At 44.8% G+C, this 27,838-nt stretch overlaps 1 protein-coding gene across 2 annotated transcripts in view; it reads right to left on the reverse strand.

Moving 5' to 3' along the window:
- The window catches only part of NOS3 (nitric oxide synthase 3), a 1,079,476-nt gene extending 1,060,733 nt beyond the window's left edge, over nucleotides 1-18,743 (reverse strand). For both annotated transcript variants that reach the window (XM_086940927.1, XM_086940926.1), the window contains exon 1: nucleotides 18,601-18,743. In XM_086940927.1, coding sequence (XP_086797053.1) covers nucleotides 18,601-18,713 — 113 coding nt within the window. In that variant the 5' untranslated portion in view covers nucleotides 18,714-18,743. The remainder of the gene's footprint in view (nucleotides 1-18,600) is intronic.
- Nucleotides 18,744-27,838: the final 9,095 nt, after the last annotated feature.

The raw sequence follows: 27,838 nt of genomic DNA on the forward strand, positions 1-27,838 counted from the left end.
CAGCGTAACGGGAGTCCGACATATTGTGTTTTTTGAACGTTTGTGATATGTGCACGTGTGGATTTTGTCTAATTAATGTTAAAAAAATATATATATATCTTTAAGCGTGTTCTGGCGCGCTTACGTTTTGGGTTTGGTTTGCGCTGCAGAGACGATACGTCACGGTTATGCGATGCATCATGAGGCGTCTCACGGGCTACGTGATACGTCACTTAATAAAGAATATATTTTACAACTATAGATATTAGCTTTTAAAAAACCAATGAAATTCACAGAAAAAAACATAGGTTATAGACCATATATAGTTAGGAATTTGCATTTACAAAACCTTGAAAATTCACTGAAAAAACCATAGGTTATAGACCATATATAGTTAGGGATTAGCATTTACAAAACCTTATTTTATTTGCACAAAACCATTGAAATTCCATATATAGTTAGTTGCACTAACTATATATCGCGGACCCGCAATCCACTGCTAATGATGTCACATATTACATCATTCATGACATGGTCAGTGACATCACTGATGACATCACTGATGACATCTCAAATGACATCACTGATGACATCACTGATGACATCTCAAATGACATCACTGATGACATCACTGACATCTCATTTGACATTACTGATTACATCACTGATGATATCATTTATGTGATAATACATCTTCAGACTCTAATATAACCTTAGATACACTCAGTGTAAACAGGCACTCACAGACTGTCAAACATCCATGGAGTTACTCACACACCTAGTCAGTCATGCAAAGAATCAATCACATCTCCATTTCCTCAACTATACAGTTATACACACCTTACTTATTCAAACATATACTAACACATATTTACTCTCCTATACAATCCTTGATACAAGTTCACAATGATTCATACAGCCACTCTCACATTCACTGGCTCTTATGTTCAGTTATTTATATATGTCAACTCTCACATGGAGTGTGTTTTACATATGTACTTACTTTGACATGTAGCACTGAGATATCCATTCACTCACCAATATACTCATGCACACAGTCAACTGTCCATACAGCTGTTTCTACATGCACTTTTGAACCCATACACCTAGGGAATCAACTGCTCACACATCTATGCACAGAGTTATACACCTCCCAGCCACCCACACACATACTCAGTCTCCCATACAAATACTTGGGCAACCATTCAATAACCCATATAGGTAATGATATAGCTACTGATTTAAACATGCAGCAGTTTACAGAACAACATAAATAATGATTGCCAAATTAAGACACTTTAATCACTAACCCATGCACTCAGTGAGACACATTTAATCATTCTCTCATACAGTCAGTCATGCACCTACTAAATCCTTCATCCAGACACTTATACATCCACTCATTCTTCAATATGTAAGACATATTTTAACTTTACAGAAACATACAGTCACTGAGTGTTGTCATCAGTGATGTCATCAGTGATGTCATTTGAGATGTCATCAGTGATGTCATCAGTGATGTCACTGACCATGTCATGAATGATGTAATATGTGACATCATTAGCAGTGGATTGCGGGTCCGCGATATATAGTTAGTGCAACTAACTATATATGGAATTTCAATGGTTTTGTGCAAATAAAATAAGGTTTTGTAAATGCTAATCCCTAACTATATATGGTCTATAACCTATGGTTTTTTCAGTGAATATATATATATATATATCCATACATATTAGTTCCAACGTCTGTTTCCAAGAGTTCAAAACTGACTCCTGCACGCTCGGGTTGCATAAATTAGTTTTTCTTGAGGCCACATACAGGTAGGTGATACGTTTCAACCGCATCAGCTGTCTTTTTCAAATCTAAGGTCGCCGCCATAATTTTTCTCCTTTTAAACTCATGCAATCTTAAAGTGACAGTGCAGTAATGACAGCAAAATTTCAAACATGAAACTAAAAGTGACAGTGCAACAATAAATATCCAAACCTGACATTTGCAATCAATATTCCCAATGAGTCAGCATTGCTTTTAACACATAATGCTCAATCTTTCAAGCACTTAAAAACTCTGCGGCAATGTCACGAGTTTTTACATGTATTGAACAATGTGAATACACTCAAAACAAAACAATTGAGTGCTAAAACCAAGTTACAGGTTAGGACAAGTGCCCGATTACTAACTCATATATATCACATGCCCCATTTTCTCGGGGCTGAATATTCCTGCTTCAGCGCTTCTTATGTGCAAATGTCTCTCAACTATTAAAGTAAATAGTGCATTGTGCAAATAGCGCATCAATATTTCGAATTCAAAATTAAACAACACAAAATTAGCTCATAAAGAATATAGCTCAGATACTCGGAAAAGCAACCACTGTCGTATATTCCTGCTATCTCTCATGGCCATGTGCCCCTATACGTTATAGATCTCAAGGCTATTCACAACCTCATTAACTAGAGTGCCTTGTGCTACACCCCAAGTGCGACCATATAATTAAAATATTCACATGGAATGGCTAAAATCCAACAATTCATAAACTTAATCAACTATTCTCTCCAGGGAGATGCTCACATTACTTCAAAATTCAGAACCCATCAAATTGCCAACACACAAAAACAATACATTTTCATCATTTTCATCATATCATCTTGAGGAATCTATTACTAATTCTCTCTCTATTTACAGGTGTACATATAAATCTTCCTCAGTCTTACTATTGAATCTGAGAATATATCTAGATTCGAGCTGTCTCAGGCCTCTTTCTCTATTCCAAACTCTCATTCTTTGTGGGACTTGGTCAATTACAAAGTATTTCAGACCTTCCAGCTTATTATCATGAACCTCATGGAAGTGTCTGGCCATGAGGTATGCCTGATCAATGTTATTTATCACTTGGATCCGCTACCCCTCCTAATCACGTGCTGATATCTGATTGACTGCCAACAGTTCAAACCAGAAAGTGTTATCAGCCACGAGTCCCAGAAAAGCATTGTTTTTAAAGAAAAGGAGGCAGGGTAGAAATACCCTGATCCCCTAGGCCTCTTGTGCTTTTTAAAAAGAATTTCAGCGGGATCCGCAAGAAAAAAAAAAGCGCGAGCTCCTGCACTTCATTAATTGTGGGCCCCATGGTGGGAGAGGTCCAAATAAAGGAGGGGGCTCACCACCTCCCTGGTACTTGTTTAATGTTATAAGGACCTCCCAGGCTACGAGGCTCACAACCTCCCAGGGGGCATGAACAAATTCTAGTGGGGGGGGGGGGGGCATCAGGGTTCCCCTCAGGCCCCAGGGACTACCTCATCTCCGGGACAAGGGTCATTTAAAAAAAAATGTGAGGCCCCGGGGACTGACACCTCCCCAGGGCAGGCCCTACAAAACTGGATTTACCAGCTGCCTGATGTATACAAAAGTGGACCTTTACTATGTTGCTTAGTGCAATAAATAAGTGACTATCTTCAAGTCTTCAAGTGAAGGCTCTATGTGAATGTGGGAGAGGTTGTGGTTTTTAAAGCGCTAGCAGTTGGCGCCTTTCCTTGCACCACCTGTGGTTAGTTAGCAAGCCTGCATAACCTCAAAGAATATTGGGGTGTTAAGGCAGGCATGCCCTCAGACACGGAGAAGACCGGAGATGGAATGAAGGCCAAAGAAGGGAGGAAGGTTCAACACCAAGGGGCTTATTCTCAAGACCCGATCGCCACGGGAACGTCACTTTTTTTTCTTTCCCATGGCGATAGGGCCAGCACCCTATTCTCAAGGCAGGGTTAACCCACTTAACGTGGCTTAAGCCACGTTAAGTGGCTTAACGCTGCCTTGAGAATAGGGCCACTTTCACGCTAAACTTAGCATGAAAGGGGGCATGCAGTGGGTGTTGCGGTGGGCGCACCCATTGAATTTGAAACTGCCACCTATTATCAAGGCGATAATAGGTGGCCGTGCCGAACATAACACCAGAAAAATCTTGGTCTTAAGGCGGTGAAACAAGGAGAAATGCTTAATTTCTCCTCGTTTTTGCAATTTACATGTGTGCTGCCTTGTGTAGCACACACGGAAATAGCAAAATGCCATGGTTTGTTTATGTACAGGAAGGTGTTCCTTCCAGTACATAAACAAACCTTTAAAAAATTCAGTTTTGTAACTTACATGTGTGCTGCATGAGGTAGCACACATCTAAGTTACTAAACGGCAATTTAGGTTTGTTTATGTGCAAGAAGGGACACCTTCCTGTATATATGCAATCCTCCCTGCTTGCAGTCACCCTTGCACACCCTTGCACTCTGGTGCAAGGGTGCCTGCGTTGGCGTTAAGTCGTGAGACTTAGCACCGTTGCAGGGGGAAATGCCAGGCTGCACCACATCCTTGAGTATAGGGTGCAGCCTGGCGTTTCTGAAGTGTCTGGGAGAGGCGTTAAGCCAAGGAGGCTAACGCCGTTCACCGCCACTTCCTCGCGAATAATCCCCTCAGAGTCATTGGACTCTCTTGCGTGGACTTTGTTTGCCTTACATTGAGCCTTCTCTCTGACTCTTGGGATTCGAATCGATGTCAGGAGCAGGGCACAGCAAAGGCACCAGCTGAGCGGTGGGGACCTGAGACTCACACCAGGGCTGGACTGAGACCAGCAACCAGCCCTGGCAGGTTGCTTCTCCACCGGCCCTGGTAACGGGAGGGGAGGGGGTTGTTAAACGCAAAGCACTGCTACCGCTTTTCTTACAGAGGGCCGATTTTACAAAACCGGCACTCTGTAAGAAAAGCGGCCCCCTGCGTCCACAAAACCGGCCCCCACCCCTCCAGCCCACCGGGGAAATGCCCGGTACCCGCAAATGCCAGTCCGGCCCTGACTCACACTCTTTGGCGGATTGAGGTGCAGGGAGCCTATGATCAGTAAAAAACGGTAATTAAATTACTCCATCTACTAAGCTGAACAGTGATTATGTTAAAGAGGCAAAATAATTGTTGTCGGAAATGTAACTGATGGCTACATTGGAAGCTGATGTGAGTAAGAGTGGGCAGCACAGGCATACTTGGAATGGCTGTTCTTGTTGCTTTTCGTGCTGAGATAGTTAAAATGCAATATTCCCCAGGTAGAAATTAACAAATTCAAATAGATATTCAAGTATTGTAACTTTGCATACCGAGCAGCCTGGAGGTAATGGCTGTATATACATTTATATTGTACCTAATTCAGGTTTACACACACACACAATAATATTGCTGCTCGAAATGCAAATGTTATCTGATTATGAAGTAACATTGCGTTTTACTTGTCCTGCTGACGAACATTGGAAGTATTTTTTCCATATCCAGCTTTCTGGAAGTATATACCAAGCAATCTAATTGCCAGTTTAACAAGATTGAGAAAGGGTGAGATTCAGCCTAAACACGTCTCTCATCACAATTGGATTTTCAAGTTACCTGATGCATTTTAAAGTGGACCTTTACTGTGTTGCTCAGTGCAATAAATAAGTGGATATTTTCAAGTCTTTGAGTGCAAACTCTCTGTAAATGTAAGAGAGGTTGTGGTATTTTGAAAGTGCTAGCGGTTGGCAGCTTTCCTGCATAACCGTAAAGATATGGTCAAGACTGATTTGCATACAGCTGTGTCTGAACTGGGGTGGTGAAGTAAGCTGAAGAATGATGATGGATTTAACCCAGATCTGTGACTGGGGGTGAGTGTCTGAAAAGTTTCAGTGCTCCGTCCATCATCTCCTTGTGTTTGCTTTGTTTGCCCTAAGTTGGCAGGGTATGCCCAGACGTGAGTCCCTTGCTCACTTTGTCACTTTATTCAAGCTAGCCTGGCTGATGAGTGATGTTACCCCAAAACCGGTGCATGGATGCTAGTTTCTTGTCCAGGAAAGACATGGCTTGGGAGTTTGGGCTGGACTGTTCCCATGAGGCACAGGGTCAAGGCTGAGTTGCATATAGCTGTGTCTGAACTGGGGTGGTGAAGTGAGCTAAAGAACGATAATAGATTCAACCCAGATCTGTTACTGGGGGTGAGTGTCCGAAAAGTTTCAATGTTTCAGCTCTCTGTCCATCATCTCCTTGTGTTTGCTTTGTTTGCCCTAAGTTAGCAAGGTATACCCCGATGTGGGTCCCTTGCTCACTTTGCCATTAGATTCAAGCTAGCCTCACTGATGAGGGGTGTTACACCAAACCGGTCCCAGGATGCTTGTTTACGGTCCAGGGAAGACATGGCTTGGCAGTTCGGGCAAGATTGTTCCCATGAGGCACAGGCTCAAGACTGATTTGCATATAGCTGTGTCTGAACTGGGGTGGCAAAGTGAGCTAAAGAACGATGATGGATTTAATCCAGATATGTGCCTGGAGGTGAGTGGCTGGAACGTTTCAGCACTCCATCCATCATCTTCTTGTGTTTGCTTTGTTCGCCCTAAGTAGGCAAGGTATGCCCATGCGTGGGCCGCTTGCTCACTTTGCCACTGGTTTCAAGATAGCCTGGGGGATGAGGGTGTTACCCCGCAACCAGTCCTAGGATGCTTTTTCCAGTCCAGGGAAGACATGGCTTGGCAATTCAGGCTGGACTGTTCCCATGAGGCACAGGGTCAAGACTGATTTGCATATAGTTGTGTTTGAACTTGGGTGGCGAAGTGAGCTAAAGAACGATGATGGATTCAACCCAGATCTGTGACTGGAGGTGAGTGTCTGAAAAGTGTCATCGCTCCGTCCATCATCTCCTTGTGTTTGAATTTGGACGGACTATATGTGTCGCCTTTCTTAAAAACTGGAATTATTTCCACCCCCTCCAGGTATCTGGTATTTCTCCCCCAGCAGCTATTGCATTTGACATAAGGTTAATATAGCTAGCCAGTATCTATGGTTTAGATTTATCAAATTCACCCAGTAATCAATCCGGTCTGGGAGCGTTTGCTGACTTGGGTCTAATAGGATCAGAGAGGGTGTCTTCTACACTGAAGAAAGATACCTCAGTAGTCTTCCAGTGGGTTGGATTTAATGCACATTGAGTAAGGCCTCTAGGTTTAGTGCAGGGAGATTGGGTGTTTAAGGTTTCAAGGGCATACAATATGGAGAAGTTGTCTATCAACTTCTTGGGCTCAATATTATCGCGGTGGAAATTCATGCTATCTATGCTAGTGCTAGAAGGATCTGCTGTCTTTAATTTTAATAGCCTGTAGCAGATACTTCCAGTACCTCTCCTCCCAGTCATGCTTGGCTTCAGCAAGTGCCAATTTATACTTAGATCATGCTTCAATAATGTCGGCATGTCTGCACCCTTGGACAGCATTTTTTAGCATTACGTTGGTCATTTTGCACTCTGGCTTATACCATTTGGGGTCCCTTATATGGGTTACCTGGCTATGATCGTTTTTTTTAATAGAAAATGCATTGCAGTTTATTTAAAAAACGTTCATTGATAGCTAAGATTTGCATTGCAGAAACAGAAGTTTCCTCGGAATCAGAGAGGAAAAGCACAAACCAGTGGTAGATCTCTGCTTTCATCCTGTGATTTGACATTACTCGAATTCAAGAGACTCTCCTATAGCTGTTAGCTACAATAGGTTCGGGGACCAGAACATGGCAAATGGCGGAGGCTCTTTTAGGGGCATCCCCAGCTACACACACACACACAGGAGAAGGGAGAAGTCTCACCAGAGAGGCTAGTTTCTCCCCACACCCTATTAAGCATACCCCTCATCTGAAAGAGAGGTCTGAAAAGAGACACCAGTCACTCCTTACACCCTATTATGCACAACAATCATATGAGAGAGAGAGATCTGAATGGAGAAGCCAGTACCCCCCCACACCTTACTATGCACATCCATCATGTGAGAGAGAGGTCTAAAAGGAAAAGGCCTGTCCCTCTCCACACCCTATTACGCACATCCATCATGTGAGAGAGCGGTCTGAAACGAAAGGCCTGTCGGTCTCCACACCCTACTACGCACAACAATAATCTGAGAGAGAGGGACTAAGCAAAGATTACATTCTCTCCCCATACACTACTACGCACACCTGTCATCTGAAAGAGAGGGACTCAGCAGAGAATCCACTTTGCACACCTGTCATCTGAGAGAAAGGCCTGAAAGGAGAAGCCAGTCCCTCTCTACACCCTACTACGCACATCCATCAGCTGAGGGAGAGGTCTGAAAGGAGAGGTCAGTCCCTCCTCATGCCTTGCTATGCACATCCATCATCTGAGGGAAAGGTCTGAAAGGAGAAGAAAGTCCCTCCTTAGACCCTATTACTCGCATCCATCAGCTGAGAGAGAGAGGTCTGAAAGGAGAAGCCAGTCCCTCTCTACACCCTACTACGCACATCCATCAGCTGAGGGAGAGGTCTGAAAGGAGAGGTCAGTCCCTCCTCATGCCTTGCTATGCACATCCATCATCTGAGAGAAAGGTCTGAAAGGAGAAGAAAGTCCCTCCTTAGACCCTATTACTCGCATCCATCAGCTGAGAGAGAGAGGTCTGAAAGGAAAGGCCAGTCCCTCTCCACACCCTAGTAAGCATACCCATCATCTGAGAGAGAGGTCTGAAAGGAGAATTCAGTCCCTTCTCACAGCCTGCTATGCACACCCATCATTTGAGAGAGGTGTCTGAAAGCAGCAGCCAGTTCCTCCCCACATATGATAGGATTCTGCATTCCTGAAATACCTATGCATGAAGTGTCATGGGACTTTCTCAGAAGTATGCCTGGGAACCTGCGCTTGGCACCACTCTTCAGATGTTTGACTGGTAAGTTTTGTGACAAGCTAAAACCTGCAAATCTGCACCCATTGATGAGTCTACATTTAGTCTTTTCTTTGTAAACCAGGTCCAGAAATGTTATGAAAAAATGTACAAACCTATGAAGCAAACAATATATACATGGTATTCACCACTGATTATCTGAAATGTCTTTAAAAACAACACAGGAACATCAGATGTTCTCAGGACGTTCTCTCCACCTCCTATTAAGTTTGTTTTGAATATGATGTATGTCTATTTCGGACTCAAGAGTAAGCTTGGGTGACCTTTCCATTCCCTGTACATAATCTTGGGTATTTTGCCTTATTTCTTTTACGAGAAATTTCAGAAATACGCTATTGCACAACGCCACATAATTCTGTGCTGTTTATGGCAAAAATTTTGCATGAATGCATGTGAACAACGTTATCAACCTGAATGCGAGAGGCTGCTTTTGGCGACGCTTGTGTTTTTTCGTGGGTTTTTAACGTGAAATGCATCCATGCGTACAAAATGGAGAATAAAATATAGTGCCCAATGCCTTTTTTCATTTTACATTAATACATATTATCACAAAAGCAAATTACACACATTTTGCAAAGCCCAACTCAAGAGGTAAATAAAAAGACATTTAAATGATCCGTGAAAATAATTTGAAGAACCATTGGCCGTGTCCAATGGATGGAATATTTATGCGTGAATCCTTTCCTTACCATTGGACAAGATTTTTCTTCCATGCTATATGCTCCTCATCAGAATCACAAACACAACAAGTGATGGACAGAATGTGGATCAATGTCACACACTCACCCCAGTCCAAGTATCTGGGCCTAAATCCATCGTTATTTTGTATCTGGGGTGAATGTAAGACATTGATCTACATTCTGTCCATCAAATTGTTTTTTGTAATTTTCTCCCTGAGTGTACTGGGGTAGCTCAGACGTGGGTCCCAGAGCCTCCACACCACTGGAGTCAAGCTAGCCGGGCTGATGAGAGGTGTTACCTCGAAACCGGTCCGGTCCTCGGATGCTTGATTCCGGTCTGGGAAAGATATGGCTGTTGTAGTTCGGACTGGACTGTTCCCATGGGCACAGGGTCAGAGCTGATTTGCATAAAGCCATTATCTGACCCAGGGTGGTGTGGAGTGCAAAAAACGATGGATTTAGGCCCAGATCCTTGTACTGGGGTGAATGTAAGACATTGATCTACATTCTGTCCATCAAGTTGTTTTTTGTAATTTTCTCCCTGAGTGTACTGGGGTAGCTCAGACGTGGGTCCCAGAGCCTCCACACCACTGGAGTCAAGCTAGCCGGGCTGATGAGAGGTGTTACCTCGAAACCGGTCTGGTCCTCGGATGCTTGATTCCGGTCTGGGAAAGATATGGCTGTTGTAGTTCGGACTGGACTGTTCCCATGGGGCACAGGGTCAGAGCTGATTTGCATAAAGCCATTATCTGACCCAGGGTGGTGTGGGGTGCAAAAAGCGATGGATTTAGGCCCAGATCCTTGTACTGGGGTGAATGTAAGACATTGATCTACATTCTGTCCATCAAATTGTTTTTTGTAATTTTCTCCCTGAGTGTACTGGGGTAGCTCAGATGTGGGTCCCAGAGCCTCCACACCACTGGAGTCAAGCTAGCCGGGCTGATGAGAGGTGTTACCTCGAAACCGGTCCGGTCCTCGGATGCTTGATTCCGGTCTGGGAAAGATATGGCTGTTGTAGTTCGGACTGGACTGTTCCCATGGGGCACAGGGCCAGAGCTGATTTGCATAAAGCCATTATCTGACCCAGGGTGGTGTGGAGTGCAAAAAACAATGGATTTAGGCCCAGATCCTTGTACTGGGGTGAATGTAAGACATTGATCTACATTCTGTCCATCAAATTGTTTTTTGTAATTTTCTCCCTGAGTGTACTGGGGTAGCTCAGACGTGGGTCCCAGAGCCTCCACACCACTGGAGTCAAGCTAGCCGGGCTGATGAGAGGTGTTACCTCGAAACCGGTCCGGTCCTCGGATGCTTGATTCCGGTCTGGGAAAGATATGGCTGTTGTAGTTCGGACTGGACTGTTCCCATGGGGCACAGGGTCAGAGCTGATTTGCATAAAGCCATTATCTGACCCAGGGTGGTGTGGAGTGCAAAAAACGATGGATTTAGGCCCAGATCCTTGTACTGGGGTGAATGTAAGACATTGATCTACATTCTGTCCATCAAATTGTTTTTTGTAATTTTCTCCCTGAGTGTACTGGGGTAGCTCAGACGTGGGTCCCAGAGCCTCCACACCACTGGAGTCAAGCTAGCTGGGCTGATGAGAGGTGTTACCTCGAAACCAGTCCAGTCCTCGGATGCTTGATTCCGGTCTGGGAAAGATATGGCTGTTGTAGTTCGGACTGGACTGTTCCCATGGGGCACAGGGTCAGAGCTGATTTGCATAAAGCCATTATCTGACCCAGGGTGGTGTGGAGTGCAAAAAACGATGGATTTAGGCCCAGATCCTTGTACTGGGGTGAATGTAAGACATTGATCTACATTCTGTCCATCAAATTGTTTTTTGTAATTTCCTCATCAGAATCAAGCCCTTGTATTGAATTACTTCCATTCCGCGGGAATTACATTATCATTTTCCCAGCCTGTTCTGATGGTATTCAAAGCCTGACTGGGAACACACAAAACATCCCTGGCAGTTCAGTTGGACAGGCCGGGGCGGAAGGGGGGAGTGCTTGTGAGAAGTACTGCAGCAAAACTTGTCCCCAGAAATAAAAACGGCCCCCACCACCCAGAAAAACGCTCTACCCTTCCGGCCCACCGGGACAAAGCCAGTCCGGCCCTGATGGTATTTAAATATTTGGTTTGTATGTTTTCTGCTGAAGACAGAAGTATTGCCCGATCCTAACAGGAGGTTCAGAATGTAAGAAATATACAGTATGGGGATCAGTGGCATAACACAAAATGATACCCTCCCTGTAGAATGTAATGAAGGGCCCTGAGACTCCAATGACTCACAGATATTTATTGGCCTTGAGATGAATGGTAGGCCCCTGAAGGCTTTGGACCCCACTGCGCTGCAGGGGCAGCAAGGCCCTATGTTATGTCCCTGATGGGGAGAGTTCTTCCTCACCTACGTGCCGGGATACCTCCGGGTCGATATGCGCTATATAAGCCCCTATGGACTAGAATAGAACCCCTGTAAAGTCGGAATGCGTTGGTCAAAGGGTGGACCTTGTGCAGCCAGTTGCCGCAGACTGTCTGCAGCTGCACTGCAGGGCCCATGCAAAATCCTTTCTAATGGCTTGATAGGTGATGAAGCACTGTTTAAGCTACCAAAAGCCAAGTTTGATGAAGTCCATGGCTGCCTAGCCAAGAGTCCGCCTCGTGCTTCATGACTTTCCCCACACTATGCTGCTGGCTGATTCCCCCCGCAGGGGGCTACTAGAGAGGTCTGCACTCTAGTGTCACCTGGGCATCACACACCCCCGCCCCCATCAGGGGCAGGGACTCTGGGTGGAGCCCCCCAGCCTGGTTGCGGCGCAAGAGGGGCGTCACTTCCTGGGCGCCAGGACTTGGGGAGGGTATATATCCCTCCCTCACCATTTTGGCGCCCCCTTTTGCTCGTCTTACACGGCGGCCCTCAAGGGTTGGGCCGGAGATGAGCCCAGGGCCCCAGGCAGTAGGGCCCCCATCGATTTTTACATTCTCACGGGTATGCTGGATGTGTTAGACGGAGTCACCTATTTGAAGTTTGAGGCAACACTCTTTGCTGCAGCCTTCTGCTTGGCGTTCTTTGGCGCCTTTCGCATTAGTGAACTGGTGACTAGATCCAAGACCGACAGTTCGGGGATGCCTTAAGCATTCAAGATGTCGCCCTCGCGGACACCCTGTCCATCCGCCTTAGGAAGTCCAAAACAGATCAGGAAGGGCGGGGTGTTGATGTGGTGCTAAGGCCGGTAGGTGATCACCAAGGTCAGGGAGTACCTTGCGTGCCATCCCAACGCCCCGGCTACCTACTGATACATGCTGACCAGGGTCCCTGGACTAGGTACCAGATGGAACGGCTAATGAGGGCGAGCTTATCTTGGGCAGGCCTGTCACAGCCAGATAAGAAATACTCTAGACACTCTAGACACTCCTTCAGGATAGGGGCGGCCACGGCTGCTTTCAAGGCAGGCATGGAGCCAGGGGGCATAAAGAAGGTTTGGCGGTGGGAGTCCGAATGCTACAAGTGCTACGTCTGCCCTTGCTGTACTTTGTGCATTATTAGCGTGCAGTGAATTGCAGTGTACTTCATGTCATATTATGCGTGTTATGAACAATCATTAAAAGAGTGGAGTGTGAAAACCGTGTCTCTGACTTTACTAGGGCTCCAGGTATGGGTGATCGGGCATTCATGCATCTCCAGGGTGGCTCAGTGGTCGGCGCACCAGAACTGGATGCGGGGATTCCCACAGACACAGTTTGAGTGGATGGGTTTCCTTGGAATGAGATGGAGACGCCTCAGGAACAGACTGGCCGCACAGAGGGCTCAAAATGTTAGTGATACACTTGTGGGGCAACAACCTTATTGCCATGGGGAGAAGGTTACTCTTACAGGCCATGAAAAGCGATTGAGGTAAAATCAGCAAGCGCATGGGGCAATGTGAGGTTTACTGGTCAGAGATGATTCCACGTAGAATATGGCATGGGGCAAAATCTGGGGAGGCGGTCGAGCATTTCCGTAAGCGAGTTAATGGGGCATTGCGCAAGTTTACTGACCAGAGGGGTCTGGGATTCATCTGACACGAGATGATTCAGGAGAATGTGAAAGGGTACTCTGAGGCTGATGGCGTTCACTTATTGCCAGTAGGCATGGACCGTTTTCTCCTAGACTTAAGTAAGATGCTAGAGATGAGAGGTTGCAGGTAAGACCATCGCTGTGGTGGGGGGCTATGGCGGTGTTGGTGGCCACCTCCAGAGCTGTGGCGATCTGGAAGCAGGCCGGTACAGAAGGGAATCTCTGCACGGCACCATAGGGGGCCAGAGCCAAATCCTAGGAGGCTCATTGGAGGGTCCTGGAAATAGTGTCGGCGCCCCGCTAGTCCTTTGGGCGGTTGTGGGCCTGAACAACCGGTGGGGGGTTGCTATGTTACACTCTGCCCGGAAAGGGGCATGAGTAAGAAGGTACCAAGGGTCACTTGATCCGGGAAGAGGATCACAAGTGTGGGCAGCACAGGTGGGGTTCGCCCTAGTGCTGCCTGGCTCATCAGGTGGCCCAGTTGGTTGCCTGCCCTTGAATCGCCCGTAAGATAACCCACCTATTACGTAACGGTGTATCTAATAAACTTGAAGCAACTTTTCCCAAACAAAAAATTGTGTTGTGTGTTTATTTATTGGAATGTATGTTATGTTGGAGGGGTGGGGAAGGATGCCAATGACGATACTATGCTTCCTTTCTAGTTATGTACCTCTTGCAGGTTACTTTCCATCTTTATTTTCTTCCTGTGCCACTTTTTGCCCATATCTTTCTTCTTCCTTTCCTCTGCCCTTTCTGCCTTTCTCCAGGCAGTCTGATAATGAAACAATAAGTCCTCTTCTCCAAAAATGAATGAAAGTGCAAACCAACTGCAACCACCGGCGTAAATTACGCCTAGCCTATTTATGCGGAATCGGCAGTAGCTGCAGACTTGCCTTCCAGTGTCCTTGCCTATATGCAACGTATTACAGGCAGTAGTGACGTTGCCGCAGCTGGTGGCGGTGGAGGGTTTACAACGCGGACGGCACTGTCTGCTTTCGAGCTGCTCCGTGATGCTTTCTGGGTTTGTAAATGGACAGTGGGAGACCTGCTGCTCTGAAGGCAGTTGGCTTGAGGTTGGTTTTTACAGAAGTACAGCCTTATGCAATCCGTTATTTACTCAGGTTGTTGTTGCCATAGAATGTGAAGACATAGACCGTGACAGTCATACAATAACGGAAGCACACCAAAGTAAAAAATACAACGAGACACTTGCCATAGATTGGAGAACAGCAAGATTTCAGAACCACAGCGCCTATCACCCAGTAATAAAACACCGGCTCTGGGGCACCTGGTCAGTACAACAGGCTCAAAGAGTCAATCATAACCAAGCACAGACTCTAGGGCACCTCATGCAGCACAAACAGGACTACAGTGCAATCTAATAATAAAAACTCACATTATACAGCTCCTGGTATAGCACACATACGACTGTAGCACCAGCAACTGTGCTAACAGGAGGACACCCCCATCTACTAATAAGACACACACAGTAAAGAAACGTCTTATGAACAAGACTTCTTCATTGACAACAAATCACAGACCATGGAGTACCTCATACATTACAAACCGACCCCGTAGCACCGTCCACTGAAAACACTAAACGGCACCTACTACAGTACAAACAGGAGCATAGCGCCATCCATTAACAAAACACAAAGGGGCAAATTTACAAGTCCCTTGTGCCACCACTGCATCACTATACGTGACGCACCGGAAGCGCATTTCACTGTCCCATATTTACAAGGACAGGAAAAGCCACCCTGCGTGGCTTTTCCTGTCCTTGTAAATACGGCCCCTTTACACGCAACACTGCGCGAAAGGGGAGTTCCATGGGTGTTGCTGTGGGTGTTACCACACAACACCCGTGGAACCTGACACCTTTCCAGATTTACAAGGAATCGTAAACTTGGAAATGCGTTAGGATGCTACGCCACCCTAGGGGAGTTTCCATTTAATTTTCCTTGTTTTTTCCTCTTTCAAAGTGTGCTGCATTCTACAGCACACATTGAAAGAGGAAAATGCCTGTAGTGATTGTTTTTGTGCAGGAAGGTGACCTTCCTGCACAAAAACAGTCTCTCCATGACGCAGGCATCCTTGCACCATGGTGCAAGAGTGCCTGCGCAGGCGCATGGCAGCTGTTTGTGCGTAGCATTGGAGAGCACAGGGATGCAACATATTATTGTAAATATGATGCATTCCTGTGCTTTGAAAGTGCTGCAGAGTGGCGCAGTCAAAGGGCTTGCGGTACCGCACTGCGGCACATTCTTGTGAATCTGCCCCATCATATGTAGTACCTGAAGTAGTACAGACAGGACCACAGTGTTGTCAAATCACAAAACACAGATAATACAACACAGCTTGCAATACGAACAGAACCACCGGAGGGCTCCGGATGGAGCCCTCCGAGAGTATGTTCCGAAGAAAACTTAAAACTTTCCTCTTCCCTCAGGCCTAACCCCTGTGCCACTTCTGCCCCTCAAATGATTTACTTCTGTCTCGTCCTCTTAGCTTTTTTGTGCAGTATTCAGCGCGGGGACACACTGTTTTTGGGTAACCAGGCGCTTAATAAATGGTTTTAATAATAATAATAATAACCACAGCACGCGCCAAAAATCTTAATCAAAGTATACAGCTGATGCAGAACTCATGACCATAACACCAGACACTATACAAACAGGATCACAGCAGGATCTGGTAACAGGACATAGAACCAGCCACTTCTTACAAACAAGACCTTTTTTTAACAACAACAAAACACCAACTGTACTTCATACAGTACAAGTAGGGCCACAGCACCATCCAGTGACAAGACCCAGACTAAACAGTAACTGATACAGTGCAAACAGGACCGCAGAACCATCCAGTGACAAATCAGAGACTGTGCAGCACCGAAGAGGGTACAGACAGGACCACAGTGGCGTCAAATCACAAAATACAGAGTATGCAGCACCTCATACAATGCAAACTGGCCACACAACCAACCGGTGACAAAACAGAGACTGTGCAGCACCTTAAAGAGGGCAAACAGGACCACAGTGGCGTCAAATCACGAAATACGGAGTATGCAGCACCTCATACAATGCAAACTGGCCACACAACCAACCGGTGACAAAACAGAGACTGTGCAGCACCTTAAAGAGGGCAAACAGGACCACAGTGGCGTCAAATCACGAAATACGGAGTATGCAGCACCTCATACAATGCAAACTGGCCACACAACCAACCGGTGACAAAACAGAGACTGTGCAGCACCTTAAAGAGGGCAAACAGGACCACAGTGGCGTCAAATCACGAAATACGGAGTATGCAGCACCTCATACAATGCAAACTGGCCACACAACCAACCGGTGACAAAACAGAGACTGTGCAGCACCTTAAAGAGGGCAAACAGGACCACAGTGGCGTCAAATCAGAGACGTTTTAAGGCATGGGCAAAGTGGGCTCTGGCAGGCCCCAGACTTTCATGGGGGCCCCTTGATAGAGCTAGCTCGGTTCTGCAGAAAGTCTTGTCCTTGTCACCTTGAGTTATTTTTAAACAGATTGTTATAAATAATATTTTCCTTAAATACATTTATTTTTAATGTGGTTGTTGTATGTGTCTATTACAAACATTTTGCAGAGAAATCTGGTGTTTAGGTTTAATACAACGTCCATAAAGAAGTTTTTTAGATGAAAACACAACCTCACATATGAGAAATAGGAGGCTGTCATAGAGATTATTTGCAGCAATATTACACGTCACAACCCCTGAAAATTAGATGTAAACACATTAAAAATTTGGACGAGTGCGACCTGGCCAAAAGGTACATAAAAAAGCTGAAATTAGATCATAAATTGAAAGCTATTCCTAGCAGGGGCCCCCAAAATACGTTTGGCCCAGGTCCCCCAAAATCCTTAAGATATCCCTGCGTCAAATCTCGAAATACAGACTATACAGCAGCTCATACAATGCAAACAGACCACAGAACCATCCAGCGACAAAACGCAGATTATAAAGCATCTGAAAGAGAATAAACAGGACCACAGTGTCGTCAAATCACGAAATACGGAGTACACCAAGTATACAGCACCTCATACAATGCAAACAGACCACACAAGCATCCAGCGACAAATCACGGACTATACAGCATCTGAAAGATCATGAACAGGACAACAGTGACGTCAAATCACGAAATACAGAGTACACAAAGTATACAGCAGTTCATATAATGCAAACAGACCACAGAACCATGCAGCGACAAATCACAGACTATACAGCATCTGAAAGACCATGAACTGGACCACAGTGACGTCAAATCACGAAATACAGAGTACACAAAGTATGCAGCACTTCATACAATGCAAACAGACCACAGAACCATGCAGCGACAAATCACAGACTATACAGCATCTGAAAAAGAACGAACAGGACAATTACAAAAAACATCAAGCCACAAAGAGGGTCACAACACTCTCATATATCACAACACAGAGAAAAAACACTGTGCACAAATTGGATCAGAGACAAACAAAGATATCAATGACCATATATACATTGTATCACCGATCCAACCACTACTTGGGCACAAACGACACAGCGCCACATTCTATGAGGGCTAGTGCACTACCCATACAGGTGCAGACACAGAACACAAGTACCTCCAACAGCCCCATGCACCCTCCGGAGCTCAGGGCACCACGGTTAAACATGATATCAGCATGCCTTCACTCTGGGAATAGTAGCGAAAATCCAGAGCAGCTGATACAAAGGAATGGCAGCATCTGTCAAGTCAAGATACAAATGACAACACAAAGTTCTGTCGCTGGAGGGGAAGCGGCATGTTCTACCGCACACACATTTGGTGGTATACCCCAAGATGTAATGCTAGAGCAACTGGTATGTGCAGAGGATTCTCAACAAACTCATCTCCGCGACTGTGTTGCCAATGAGTCTCTTTGATCAGTTTTAGATGTGAACCCAGAGCAACCAACAGTCATGGAAGGTAAGCGATCAACCTCACACCTATGAATCTTTTGCAACAATCAATTGCGACAAGCTGACCCAATAGGGTTTGAAGTAGCAAGGAGAAAGCTTCCAGGTCCCATGCAAGTTGTTCACTTTCTCAAGGTGCACTACAATGGAAAGTCTAAAAGCACAGCTGGAAGATGAGGTTGTACTTGCCCATTGTGATGGCTGTCCAGTGGAACACTTTCTTCGTTATCGGTGCTGTTGCGTCGGCTACATAGGGAGAAGGGCTTCGGGAAGTCCTTGTTTTCACTGGTGGCGTTCCCCATCGCGTCTTGTCGGAGTCGCTCTCTCCTCTGCAGGATAGAAATCTTAAGAGCAAAGGCAGTGACAGGAAGTGGCTTTTCCTCTTTGGAACGAACAATGGGAAGTGGGCTTTGCTTGCTCAATGCAGAGCGTGCCTGCGATTGGCCACAGCCTGCATTTGTACATCACACTGTTAAAACCAGGCTCACTTGTGACCCAGGACTGAAGGAATACTGCACACTTTTCTTTAGAAAACTAGCATATCCAGGGATATGAAAGAAACTGAGACTCCATCATATAGATCTGACAATAACCCAACAGAAGACCACCCTTCGCCAGATTGAAACCTAATTTCAAACAACCCCCAAGTTGAATGAACCACAGTTTTTAGACCCTCTTAAAATGTATTTATCCTAAACTTTGACGATTGCCAGTGGGGACACTTGCAGACGAGCATTATCTCAAACTATAGATCCAAACAAGATGGAATTATTCAAAATAAAAAATAAAAATGTATTTCAAACTCCATTTCCTATGAACCTGAAATTGTTGCAAGCTCCTAACTCTTGCAAGCCTGAATTATCCCAAAGCTCAGATCCTCTGGCATATTAAACAACTATAACTTCACGGTATTGTTTCAAGGCTGAATTAGGAACCAAGAGCAACCCAAGGAAAAATAAATGATGCAGACACACACTGCCCTAGTGAGCATAATAAGCAGGTGAGGCATAGAAGTGGATTTCCCCACAACACACTTAGAAAAATTGAAGCCAAAGGGTGCATTTTGCAGCACTATTTTTCCTTAAATATTGGTTAAGAAACCGTCGGTTATGCAGATATTTGCTCTTACTTAAGAGTCATACAGTAGTTTTGAGAAACAGTTCTCCATAGCAGGAAATCATGCATGTGCCTGTAATACACTTGTGTGCACCAGACATGACACTGGGTGATCAGTGATACACCGTGTTCCTTCCCTTAGCAAAACAGCAATCGGAAATTCTACCCGGGAATAAATACAGTTGTATACACTGAGCCAGGAGATGCTGCCCATTACCTCTTCTATGACAGATAATGCAACCCCGAAATTTGTGCGTGAGACGGAAGCGCTCACACACGCACTTACACACGTGCCTAGACACGCACACACGGACACACACACGTGTTTTGCAGCTGTTCCATGAGGCTCACAATTAGATTTTCTGTTTCTGCTAAAAACAGTCCAGGGTAGGGTGTAGCAATCAACGGATGCCCGAAATGTCAGCCTCCCAAAGGCCTGTTCAAATATATGGCAGAGTTGCGCTCAATTTGCCAAAAGTCTCAGGGCCTTGGAGCAGCCTCTGTGCGACATAGGTACTATACATAAATAGGGCTCCCGGTTTTATGGTATTTATTTTTTAACATTTCCGTCTGTATTTATCCATATTTATTTTTTGGCCATCTTTTTGGTATTTATCCATATTTATTTTGTGTTTTGAGGATGAATGGAGTCTTAAAATGGTATATTTCCTCATTTATTTAACAGGAAAACATGCACTCATACTCTGATGCGTGTCGCATTTTAGCAGATTAAGCAGCCAAATATAACAAAACACTCGGAGGCACATGCATCATTGTAAATTGCATTCGCAAATGGTGCGAATCGCAAAATTCGGCCGTTTGCGAATGGAATTCAATTTTTGGGATGCATCACCATTTTTGTCTTTTTTCGCAATTTAAGAATTCGCAAAATTGTGATTTCTTAAATTGCGATTGCATTTAAGGAATCTCAAATTGAGATTCCTTAATTGCAATGCATCAAACTTAAAAAATTAGCAAATTCGCAAATAAGGGGAGCAAATTACCATGAAGTTGACCTTCATGGAAATTTGCGAAAACTTTGAAAAATGCACTAAAGTGCATTTTTAAAAGTTCCATTTTACACACACACATGCCCTTGGAGCATGTGTGTGTGTGCAAGATGTACTTATAGGCAGATTTCAGGGGTGCAACAGAGTGTCCTTTGGACACCCCAGCACCCTTGAAATTGCATTCTCAATTTGCGATTCTCTAATGGAGAATCGCAAATTAAGAATGTCTTCACTTTCATTCCTATGGGCCTCTAGGCCCATAGGAATGGATGGGGAGGTATTCCTTAATTGCGATTCTCAATTAGAGAATCGCAATTAAGGAATTTTAAGAAATCGCTATTTTTTTCGCAATTTCTTGATGCATTGCAGTTTGCAATTCCTTAATTGCGAGTACTTATTTTTCGCAATTAAAGAATCGCAAAAAGCAATATTGATGCATGTGCCCCTATAAGACAGGTCAAAATTGGCGTTATATACAAATGTATGTTAATGTATGTCTGTATTTAAGAATAGCTCATCCTGTCGTTTAACTCCCCATGCTGTCTATCTGTTCGGCTGTTGACTTGGAATTCATGTAGAGTCACTAACAAAAGTCACAATTTTCTGTATTTTTCCACTTTTCAAAAATAAGTACAGACAGGGAACACGTTGGTTTCTGTCTGTATTTATCTGTAAAAACAGAAAACTGTGAGCCTTATACATAAATAACACTGGCCTGCATGACATACCACCCCTCTCTGCAAGCACTTTGACTGTCATCCTTTTCCTGTGTGTAGGGGTATATGGGGAGGGGAATGGTTGACACCCAGTCTGATCTGCGTACTGGGATTGGTTAGTCAGGTCTGGGAAAGCAGTGACAGGTCTCTCTCTCTCTCTCTCTTAACCTAATGGTATGTAACCTGTAAGTTGTAGCTTTCACACCTCTGTTGGATGGAAAACACGTCCAGCTGACTCCTTCTAGCATTATGCAAGTTAAGTTACCATTTCCGGCCCCATTTTGTAGTCATTCACCATATTGTGCCATGATTGAAATGAAGCCTCTGTCTCATACTGTCTACCTCAGCAGAAAACAGCCTCGATTGTTTCTTTTTATTATTCAAGGTTGAGCTTTGCTGCACTAATGAATTGCTCGTTCTGTTTTTGCATGCCTTTCCTCGTAGGAAGCCTTGCTCCCACTCTCAGAGAGACAGGCACGGGCAGAGTAACCTTGAAGCTAAGATAGTGTGTACCCGGTCTAAGGGTGGTAGATCACCCTTCTGTACCTCCTTTGTTCATTAGTGCCCAGGCTGGAGAATTCCTGTCTGGGCGTGTCTTAGGGGTGTTTGAAATGTATATCTGACTTTACCTTGTGGACGAAGGTCAGTCCCTCGGCAGCTATCTAAGGAGGCTTATCAGATCGGACTCCGCTCGAGTGAATCCTGATAAATAACTTTGGTTTGTATTCTCTACTGTCTGACGACTCTTCATTTGTATGGAAGGCTGAGAGGTGAACGTAAGTGACCGGATGGCCATAAATGGGTAACTTCCTTCAACTCCCTATGCCAGCCAGTGGAGGTGCATTTTGAGAGCTCTCTGGATATATCAGTCCTAGGGTAGCAGTCCATGGTACATCAAGAAGCACTGGGTGACCTCTCTTGCTACTTCTAGGAGCAAGTTGCAGGTCAGAACAGAAGGGCATTACAAGAGCTCTGACAATTTGTCCATATGAGAATATAGGTACATGGTGAGAGCTAATATAAACTGGCATTGTGAAGCGAATGGGATTGTGAACGATAACTGTATATTTTGACTGCTCAAGCAGTCTTCTGGCTAAACGTATACTCTAAAGACGTGTATACCATGGACGTGAAAATAAATGTGACTAATGGCAGATATTATTTTAAGTAGCTGTACTAAGACAGGTACATTGACATATGCCTCACTGCAACACAAACATCAAACTCACATTATTTGTTACAGTACAGTAAAATGGACATTAGAAAAACATAGTTTATGGACATTGGAAAAACATAGTTTATTTTGCTTCCAAATTGATTGTAACAAATTACCTTACACCAGGGAGAAAAAATGCCCTTACTGCACAAATATAACCCCTTGAATCCTGGTTTTGGATAAATGACATTTGTTAACACAAAAGCACACGAAAAATTGCCACAGCATAAGCTATGGATGCCGGTGTACAGATTCTATTCTGATATTTTAGATTACAAATAAATAAAAGACAATTGATTTGAGCCTTTACTTTTATTTTGGCTTATAGCCAGCGGCAGCTCCTCTATTAAGGTGGAGCAGCGTTGCCCCACCTGCTGTGATTGCAGCAGGCACACACATTAATAAAATAGTAATAAATATCAGTCAGTGCACTTGCACTAGTATTTTACACAAGGAAAAAGCAAGTAGAAGGTGAGTTCAACAACTTAAAAAAAAAGTAAGGCTGGCCTATCTTGGTTAAAATTCAGCGGTAATGAAAAATGGGCGTATAATTTTGTGACTCAAGTTACTGTATATTGAGCGGAACATAACCATATGTAACTTGTCATTAATTGATGTGTTGTCGCAGTTGCAAAGAGGCAGATCTGAGTACCTAAAAACAACCACGATTAAAAGGGACCAATCAGTGAAATACATTTTATCTAAAATAGGTCAACAGTCGGCGTTGATGATGAGTTAGAGCCCAAGTCAGAAATGGTTAAATATTTCTAACTGTTTTTACCAATAGCGCGTGCCCCATAGAGTGTTTTGTTAAAGCAACGTCCTCACGTTTTGATATCAGCTTGTCATAAAAGCGGTTTCAACCCATTTTCCATCAGCACAAGTTATGTTTGTGGTGTTAACAAACTAATTCGGCCTCCCTATTGCCCGCAGGCTATGCACCACATACGTCAACCAAGGAATCTAATTTTAAGCTGTTTTGCAAGATCTGTCTACTGAAACTTAACTCCTCCTTTGTCCAAATTGAGTCTTCATGAACGATTTCAAAAGGTATGCTTTGGCAGAGTCCCCGGACACTCCTTAAAAACTTCTTTTCCGTGACTTGGAGAGGTGCACCCTAGCTGTATCCCCAAATTCCATAGTACACTAAAGGGATGCATTTCGCCCCGTAGATCTGGAAGACAGATTGGATAGGAGTAGGCCCCAATTGGCGGTAAAAATCCCTAATACCAAATTTCGCCCTGCTAAAAGAGGAATCATTCTGATTAATAAGCGAATGCCAATTAAGCTCAGAATCCAGTTGTACCCCCAGGTACTTGAACTTACCCACCATACTAATGTGTTGGCCATCTATTACATATTTAATTGTTTTCGTTTTTGATGGACCAAACTTCATGACATGTGATTTTGAAAAATTTGTGGATAGGTCAAGACTATTCAGAAAATTAATAAAAAGAGTAGGAAGCTTATCAAAGCTTTTAGCAGTACTGGACCATTAATACGATGTTGTCTGCATTTACCAAGGCAGGGATTGGGCAGCCTCCTACTCTGGAGACATCAACACCTGCAACTGTCAGGACCTGCTCTATGTTGTTGATATAAAAAATAAATAAATAAGGAGCTAAAATGCAGCTCTGCTGCACCCCTCAATGAAGTTCAAAGTGCTCAGAGCATTACCCATTGGTACCAAACCTAACACTGCTAGAATTACCTTGTGCAAATCACACAGAAAATTAATTAAAACAAAATCAACATCCATCTGGGGAAAGCTTAGAGCGTTTAACTCTATCAAAGGCCGAGCTCAGATCCACGAAGGACAGATTGATGCCCCCCTTCTTGGCCTTGGTATACTTGCAGGTTAAAAGATAGAGGTTCAAGGTCTGTTCTATTGTTCCCCGACCAGGGAAAAACCCATACTGTAGGTCACACAAAAATCCCTGCTCCTCAGCCCAATCGTGAGGGGATTTACTCAAATCCTACCAATAATTTTCACCTCCGAGTCTATAAGGGAAATGGGTCTAAAACAGACTGGATCTGATCTATTGCCCTTTTAAAAGACGGGGATTATTATAGACTGGGACCAAGTTGATGGTAAAGCAAACAGTAGAGTACAAAGTTCCCCAGGGAAGGTGTGACAAAAAGATGGGAGGAGTAGGTATCAAAAGTAAGGGGACTGGATGGGATCCCTTGTCGGAACTTAGAGAGCCTCAAACACCCAGAGTATTAGGTGTGGAACACACCCTAACTGGAGGGTGTCCAGTGTCATCATCGACTCACTGCCCCTCGACAGACCGGCGCTGCAATGTCTGTCGGAGTACCCGGAGGCACTCTTTTGGCGGGGTTCCTTTGTTCCTTGCCGACGGTGGGTGTGTGTGAGGATGAAGGAAGTGTAGTCTGTGCAAGTGTGGGTGGAAGTTAAAAAGGGTAATCAGTCCACACTGACTTTTATTAACGTGGCTGATTCCCTGGTTAAAAGGGGTGAGAAGGGAGCTAGAGACCGTATAAATATACTGCAGACTAACTCAACTCCCTGATGTGGTCAACATGTTTCTCGCCAACCGGCGATTCGTCAGGACCTCAACAAAGTACTACACAATAACACATGCTCATTCACTTTGAAGAAGGCAAATACAGCCTCTCTGGGTCGATGAAAAAGAGGGCCAAGGGGTCCTGCTCTATTTAGGTGACCCTAAAGGAATAGATTAGAGCCTCGCAGCATACTCCCGTGAGACCAGCGCTGTTAGGTGAGTTGAACCTTGAATCGGGCGCTGGGTCGGCGGACAACCTACCCCTCACTCTCACGGCACCTGGTCAGGGTGCGGAGCAACTGTTGATGGTACCATGACCAGGTACAGCAGAGTTAATTTTAAGTGCAGAGTCAGTATATGGCCCATATTAGAGGTCTTTGTGAAGTCTGGAGCATTGCCTATAAAACCATCCAACCACACAGGTGACCGACAAAGCAACAATTTTGAGGAGCGCAGACTTAATAAACCTGCAGATATTCGTGAATGACTCCAATTGCACTGGTAATGCAGCCCCCTGCCAGTGCAGGATCCTGGTATGGGCGAAGAGGGTAGATGATCCAGCGCGGTCCCCTCTTTGGACACGGCACCTATCTTGGAGGAGTCCATTCAACTAACCGTACTAGCTGAGGCGATTTTCCCACAATAGGGCGGTTTCCACTGAACACCACTGGAGCAACGGGATGTAGTGTTTGCTTGATGGTAGTTAGCAATCAGCTGCACCATTTAGTGTAGATAGTTTCACTTTTTCACATTATAGGTCCTGAAGAATTGCCACGGTATTTTTAACAAACAGGCAAGAAACATGTTGAACCCAAGAGCTGAGCATAGTTTCAACTAACCGCCCCTCCCTAGGGGAATAGCCACTCAACACGTTTTTAACGAGGTGGATTACCAACCGGAATAAAACTTTATTTGGAATATCAAAACTCTTTTAACACACTCACTGCACTTCACCATATCTACACCTCCACGGGCCACACCCCCCCACTTCATCATACGGCAAAGGAACAAAAGATCTCTGACAAAGAGCCCCTTCGCGGGTGCCTGTTGGGTATTGAAGCGCCGACCCAACGAGGAGCAGGTCCAGATGATGAAGCATGACACCTAGCTTGCTGGGTGTGTGAGGACCCTAGTTCCGCAAAAGCCGGATCCCCATATCCCTCTTCCTCCTAGTACATTCCTTTCCCCCTCCACCACCACTCACTTTTTGGCGGTTGGTTCTCGCACCTATACCTCCTAGGCACCCCCCATAGAGGAACAGTATCCACTTTATGTTCTAAGGACCTGATAGGGCATGTAGTCTGGACCTCTTTAAAAAGCCCCACTGTCCCCATTTTTGATAGAGCTAATTAGATACGTACCATTTGTTGTGTGATTTCTTTGATTCATTCTGTGCTAAGTAGCTGTTTACCATTGTGCAGGAGAGGGTTGCCGATATCGGCATTATGTTTTTGTGCAGGAAGGTGCCCCTTCCTTCACAAAAACTATCCTGTATGCAGCACAGGTACCCTTCCACCATGGGGTAAGGGTACCTGCACTGGTGATAGGTAGCCAAAACTGTGCCAGCACTGGGGATAAGGCAGGAATGAGCTGTATTATTTAAAGACGGTGCATGCCTGCCCTTTCCCAGTCATGAAGAGCAGCCCCCAACAAGGTGACTTACTGAGCTATTGCTGTGTGACTTTTTCAGAAATATGCCCCTTTACAGCCTTCCCATCCACTAATGTTCAAGACCTAGAGCAAGAGCTGCTTTGGTACTTGAGCGCTTCATGGTCAAGGTGAGGGCAGTACAGAGGCTGAGGCGGTCATCCAGTCAGTGTTCAAAAATGGGCCAGTAGCCCTTGCTTGCGTCTCCCTCCACTTCCTTCAGCAGCAATCATGCACATGGACACATGCCCTTGGTGCCAAGGCCTCAGGCCAAAATGCCTGGTGAGACAATTGACCAGTCAAGCAGTAATATCACGTTGTTCGTCGTAAAACGTTTATTCTGCCTTAGTTCTTCCACACGGGGGACAAGAGAAAGGAAAGGAAGGCACCATAATAGAGAGAATCAGAAAGACCATACCGTCCTGTCTCCTTTCATTTTACTCAGTTCACTTTACTTCTAGCATTTATTTTTTACGCCATATCACACATCTTTGAGTTTACCGATTCTCCATATGTTGTTCTGCTCTCAATGTTCATCTGTAACCTTGATTTTGTTCTGTAATCTAGACCCTCAGGCCACGATCAACCCTCCAGAACTCTACATTTGAACTGTAAATCTTAAACTGGACACTTGTATTCTCTGATTGTCCTTTTCTCTCTTTTCATTTGTTCATGAAAAATCGCTCAATACAATTCTCTGGTAATTAAAAAAAGAAAAGGAGTGACCTTGATAGAGAGAATCAGCAAAACGTTGTATTTGATAGATTGGAAATCTACCCCACTGCTGAGGGTCTGTGTGTGGGTGCTGGAGGGCAGGGTGAAGAGGAGATCTATAACATCAGAGCAGAGTAATTGATCCATTGTTACCCCAAGCAGAACCATCTGGCATGATTGGGAACTGTATGCAGAGCACAGTGGGTAGGTTTCATGTAGTCAGGTTTCCTTTTGGGGGGAGGGGCGTGGGAGAAGTCACAGACCTTTCATCTTGTTACAGGCTTGCATTTGTACCCAATGAGAATGGCCAGCTGAACAGGAAGGACAGAGGACCCATAGGCCAGAGAACTAGAATCTATTTCTTTACAGGCTGAGGTGCAGAGAATTCAACAGCGCCTCGTACTGCACTTTTATGAGAAAAGAAATCATGGAATGTTCTTCCCTTATTATACTTATATCTCACCAGAAGGAGCCACACAG

The sequence above is a fragment of the Lissotriton vulgaris genome, chromosome 10, assembly GCF_964263255.1.
Source record: "Lissotriton vulgaris chromosome 10, aLisVul1.2, whole genome shotgun sequence".
NCBI lineage: Eukaryota > Metazoa > Chordata > Amphibia > Caudata > Salamandridae > Lissotriton > Lissotriton vulgaris.